The sequence below is a fragment of the Arachis hypogaea genome, chromosome 13 (assembly GCF_003086295.3).
Source record: "Arachis hypogaea cultivar Tifrunner chromosome 13, arahy.Tifrunner.gnm2.J5K5, whole genome shotgun sequence".
Classification (NCBI taxonomy): Eukaryota; Viridiplantae; Streptophyta; class Magnoliopsida; order Fabales; family Fabaceae; genus Arachis; species Arachis hypogaea.
Window position 1 is genome coordinate 138,073,127 of NC_092048.1, and position 6,093 is coordinate 138,079,219.

The 6,093-nt window shown below is 28.4% G+C and overlaps 1 protein-coding gene across 2 annotated transcripts; it reads right to left on the bottom strand.

Annotated features, from left to right (window-relative positions):
* Positions 1–140: 140 nt before the first annotated feature.
* Positions 141–4,068, bottom strand: LOC112791989 (alpha/beta hydrolase domain-containing protein VTE7). Of its 2 annotated transcripts, none has more exons than XM_025835056.2 (10): positions 3,764–4,068; positions 3,171–3,268; positions 2,983–3,080; positions 2,837–2,889; positions 2,557–2,652; positions 2,330–2,419; positions 1,908–2,000; positions 1,518–1,613; positions 794–859; positions 141–633 (listed from the first exon to the last, which is right to left on the bottom strand). In XM_025835056.2, exons 1-10 carry the CDS (start codon positions 3,938–3,940, stop codon positions 478–480), a joined length of 1,023 nt encoding a protein of 340 aa, XP_025690841.1. In that variant the 5' UTR covers positions 3,941–4,068; the 3' UTR covers positions 141–477. The 2 variants fall into 2 exon arrangements, with proteins under 2 accessions (XP_025690841.1, XP_025690842.1); XM_025835057.2 differs by having other exon boundaries at positions 2,837–2,886; positions 3,764–4,020.
* Positions 4,069–6,093: the final 2,025 nt, after the last annotated feature.

Below are 6,093 nucleotides of genomic sequence, written 5' to 3' on the forward strand. Positions count from 1 at the left end.
GTCAAAAGATTGACAGTTATCTAGTTAACATAAAAACTTGATCGAATTTTTGTAGTATTATGGCAGAGTTAAGTCGTTAACCTATGCTTAGAATGATTCCTAACATTTTCCAACCTTCTGTTTAGTATAAAAGATAGGAATTTGGATATTTGAAATCTTACTTACGAACAAATTAAACAATCATAGTAACACCCTAATAAACATTTACAAGTAGTGTGCCAATGTCACAAAACAAAATCATGGTTAAGCTAAGAAAAATTATGACTGAATGAAGAACAACAGTCTGCACATTCTCTAATACATAATGTTAGGGATATGGAATTCCAACAAGAATCAAGAATCAAGATTGTCTCCTGTTAGTTTCGAGCATAACAATGTTGTTTTGAACATATTTAGCTCTATTGATCACCAGCTTGCTCTTTTGCAAAATGTTACCTGTTCAGTAGTTTTTCTCTGTTGGAGAGTGGAAAAAGGTGATCATTCTGCTGAAACACATTGATTTACTAACTTGGTTTCTCTCTGAACAAACTCAATAATGAATTTGACGACAGAAGCTGGTCTTTCGACATGTGGAAGGTGGCCGCAATCTGGTATTTGGCGTATAATTGCATCAGATAACTCACAGTGCAGTTGCTGAAAGATGATATAGTCAGTAAACTTTATCAAGGAAAAAAATTAAGTCAAATAAACCCAAAACAAAAATAACCGAGGGTTATGTTTCAAAATCATGGCATTTTTGTGGCATGTTATGTGTTTCTTGCTTATAATAATATAGAAAGATGAACTAACTAACCACAGCAAGCTTATTGCTGATGATCCGATCATTCTCTCCCCAAATGACAAGTGTTTTCTGCTTTACCTGAGAAACATATACAAAATATAAAACATCTTATTCAGGAAGATGTTAAGTTCTGGACATACAATTATGGAAGAAAACTACTACATTCAAAAGTAGTCAAGCATGTTTCTGATATTAACAAAGTTATGCTTCTAGTCATGTGAGGATAAACTTGAACCATAACTGTTTTAATTTGAAAAGTATAATAAAGGGGAACACTAGTCACCTTGCAAGAGAGTTTCAATTCTCACCATTATCAGTGAACAACAGACTAATAAATGATAGCAACCTTCTGAGGATGTAATGTATACAGCACTTTCAGTGCAAAGACAGTCTCAAATACAATACTATATTGCCTTACCTGAATGTGTCTTGATATAATAACATTTTAACAAAGTATGACTCATACAATTAAAATTTTTTGGTAAGTATATTCCCAAGCACACAGAGAAATGTAGGCCAAAATATGAACTTATAGTCATACTGATGGTAGACTGTTTTATTTTGGTCATGGGGATAGGGTATATTATTGAAAACGTCACATAACTTTATGGAATTATCAAATTTTGATATATATTCATCAAAAGAATGATGAAACTTTCATATTCCAATGCCGTAACAACATAATGTCACCACTACAACATACATTTACGAACTTGTAATACTGCAATGAAAATACCTTTCTTATCTGGGAAACAACATTATAACCACCACTAATCATAAAATCCACTGTAGCATCCTCCCACCATGGAAACAAACAATGCAAGCGGCCGATCTGATAAGAATTATAATATTATATATAAAGACCATGTTAATCAACCTTATTTTGCAATTTAAATACGTGCAAGTATAAGTGCCATTTAGTACGATGAAGGCACTTTGGTGGATGCTTGAACATACACAATAAGTTCCAGGCAGGACACATTCCTATATGGCTAGGCAAGTATAAGGGTCGAGGATTGCATGTGCCAAATGGCAAATTTTTTAACTAGAAAACATATATAGATTATCGGGTGTATATATACAATGTGATCAAAGAACATGATAGCTTTAGGACCTGGGAACTTACATTAGTCCAATCAAGGCTAGTACTGAAAGAAATGTCATTGAACGTCAAATAGTTTGCATACAACCGTAATGGAACACTCTTCAATACATATGCCTGAATGAAGAGAGAGCAGAGGTGAATGTAAGTTGCATCATATAAGGGTGATTACATCCTCACCACTCCCATACGTATCTTTCCCCACAAAAGTAAAACTCTGGTTAAGAGATTGAACTTGTCTTTGCATAGAATCTACCAATGAATAAGCTTTATGAAAAACAAATTACTGCCATTATAAGGTTTAAGCAGAAAAAGGAGTGAAAATTATTAGACTGGTAATATTTTCCAATACAAAGCAATGGCAGTCATGATGCTTAGATATGATAGATTTTTCATGATAATTATGGGTAACATGTTTATGCTTAGTAACTTGGAAAAACACTCACCCCGGCATAGGCTATAAGTCTAGGTAAGGTTGCTAGGTTTCCTGTTCCCTCTGTATATACACTAGCATCAATCAAAACAAGCTTTTCCACCTGAAAAGATGAACTGCAAATGAATGATAAGTTCACACCAGAGTCACTAAATGAAAATTTTGCTTAATGTAAAATAAATTACTCAGAAACTGGCTTGTTGTTGATAGTCTGAATTTAAATTATTAGATAGCACATACAGCTTCCGGATAATTGACTGCAAAATCAATGGCGACAGCGGAGCCAAGGCTTGGTCCAACCAATATCATTGGCCTTTTGATGTAAGACTTCCAAAACTGGTAGGTAAATCAAATCCATCCTCAATACAATCCGAAACAATTGCAAGAAAAACAACAATATACACATTGAATGAAACTTGAAAATTGGCAATACAAACATTCCTTCAGAATATAGGCTGAGGAACAAGTCAGACCCTATAGAATAACTGTCTTACTCAAATTCACATAGTTTATTAAGCACCTGATAGAAGTGTTCGCGCTTTGATACCACATCACATGAAGTAAGTTTTTCTGCTGAAGAAAAGAAGACAAACTGAACATCATTAAAATGAAAAATCAGGGAGAGGAACAAACATAAAATAGGAAGAGTAAGTAACAAAAACAAACCTAGATCGGAGAATCCCCAACCGAGAATGTCAAAGGCCCATGTCTCAAAACCAGCCTCCTCAAGCAATGGAAATGTATATCTCCATTCTAAACATGAGCTGAAAATAATAAGAAAGAGAGTGAAATCCAGGGCTAGTCTTAGCACAAAAATCTAGAATCTAATTATGTCTCTTGCACATTTGGAGTACCTGTCGAAACCATGAAGAAGGACAACTGGATTTGCCTTGTTCTGTATCATTAATGGCTTCACACAACTACTCATGATAGGATTCTCTGAGAACTTAACCTGATTGTGTCATATTGAAATAGAGAATGATCCATATACTAATTAGATTTATGAATAATAATGATGATGACGATGATGATTATGGAGTGGAATTCAAATATATTCATGAGGTGGGCCATATTAGCCGCCTGCAGGCACAACAATTCATTATCAAACATTGAACAATTTTCTGAAGTTGACAAGATTGGATTACTTTCTGAAATTTCAGCTACTCTAGCCAATTGAAAGATAAATTCTGTTTTTATGGAACAAATTGAAGTGTTAATTCTTGTATATCCATGGGTTTAGACTTTAGAGAATTATGCCTTGTCAGAAAATATTAATCATGATCACAAATTACAAACAACAGCAGCTAGTCATTTCCAATAACCACAGTTAATAGCAACTTTAAAACATATATAAAATGAACATGTGAGTCTGCAGAGCAAAAGAATTGAATCACAAAAAGTGAAACGCAGAGAGAGCAAAGTAATGAGTAAGTAGTTTAGTTGTTACAGAAACGGGTAGCCGGTGAATACGCATGGCGAGGTTTCGAGCAAAGGGGTCTTTGATAGTGTGAACTTGCTTCGGAAGAAACGAAGGGAAGCCATTGTTAGGTTTAGCTTGAGCTTCACTTACTTTGGTGGCTGTGACTCTGCTGAATGGATATGCCAATGATAAAGCACCCATCATTTTTCTCAAGCCTACGAACTTTTAACCGCTAACTGACTCAGGTGCCAATAATATGCGCCTCACACACACACATAATAATAATAATAAGGAAAAGTATGGGAAGTTGGGAACTAATGTAATTGGTGTATAATGAAGTCACCAAAAAAAAAAATAATGTATAATGTGTACAATGATGATTAACAAAAAAAAAATGAACAATATTTTTTAAATTAGAGTAAACGAAATAATTTTTATTTTTAATTTATATTAGACTAAATAAACAATTCATTGTACAAATGTCCTATTAATTTTCTAACGGGATTCATAATAATAAATTAATAATAATAATAATAATAATAATAAAAAGTAGATTATTTTCAGAAAAAAATTTTGAGAGATTCTACCGTGTTGAAAGGAATTTTTTTTTCTCGTGTGCTGAAGAGGCGTGGCATTGGAAAAGAGGTAACGCGTGTTAATGTTATTTCCATATTCGTAGACAAGTTCTGTGCTAAAGTAAAATGGGTACAATATATTAACATCATGAATATTAATGGTATTAGTTTAATTTGTTTTTAATGATAATAATTTATTTGTTGGACTTTATTAATTTTGAAAATTTTTTGTAGTTTTGGGTTTTTTGTGAATATTATTCGACAGGTAGATCATAAAAATTGCTCCATAAAATAATAAATTAAAACAACAATAATAATAACCTTTCAAATTAATAATAATTTAATTTTTATTTAAAATTATACTTTTGTTATATATATTCTCATATTTAACTTATATAATAATAAATATACTTTTACCTTCAAAACAAAGACAAATCCAAAGATTTAGTAAAAGATAAGTCAAAAAATTAAAATATTATATAATTGAATGTAATATTATATATTTAGTAATATATATAATCATAATTAGTATTTTTCAATTAAAAGATACTAATAAGTGTTTGTTATATAAAAAAATTATCTTAGTTATTATAACAGTAAATTATATTTTTATGTTTTATATCATAAATAAATATACTATAAAATAATATAAATAAATTATTCTAATAACTTTGTTATATGTATTTAAAACATATTTTTAAATAAAATATATAAAATATAATTATTTTAATGAAATTACTTAATATGTTATAATTTTAATATCATGAGAAAAATAAATAAAATTTAAAGTAATTTACTTTCATGCATGTACTATAATATGTAAAGATATTTTAGTTATTATAAATATTAAAATATTTTTATATGATAATAAGTGTAAAAATTAAGAGAAAAAAATATTTAAAAAAAAGTTTACATTTTAAAAATTTTAGAAATTTATTTAATCAAAAAATGATTGAAAATAATATTTATCTCAATTTAAGGATTATTACTTGCTTTTGAGTTTAATAATTTAATTATTTATCTAAGATAATTATTTACCCTATTTTTAAAATAAAATTATATAATATATAATAACTTTAAATACTTAAAATTGTTAACTTTATTAAAAAAATTATGCTTGGTCTCTTTTGAATTCGTGCATGCTTCAAAAGAAAAAATTTATTCAAAACTAATGAATAATGTTATTTTTACTATGTTTTTTTTATTTTTTAGTTTATATTTTTTTATAAAATTAGATGAAAATCTATTGAACAATTGAATTTTTTTCTGGAACATTTTGGTTTGTTAATTTTTTTTAAACACATTTCATCTAATTTAACAAAACCAAAATTTTTCAGCACAAATTTTAATTATCCAATAGACTTTCGTCTACTAATTTCATAAAAAATATAAACTCAAAAATAAAAAATATATAGAAATAATACTAATAATTAATTTTAAATATTTTTTAAAACTAAAAATATTTTTATTTTTTATTATTATACAAGTTAAATATGAGAATATATATATATATATATATATATATAAATTTCGACCAAAAAAAAATTTTAGATGGTGATATCCTAACTCTTTCTTGTTATTATTATTATTATTATTATTATTATTATTATTATTATTATTATTTTAGAAGGATATTATTGTTGTTGTTATTATTATATTTTAATTTGTTATTTCAGGGACTAATTTCTACCTTTTAGATAATATTCACAAAAATTTAAAGTTGAACTTTTTACAAATCAATAAAGCCCAACAAATAAATTATCATTGTTAAAAGTAAATTAA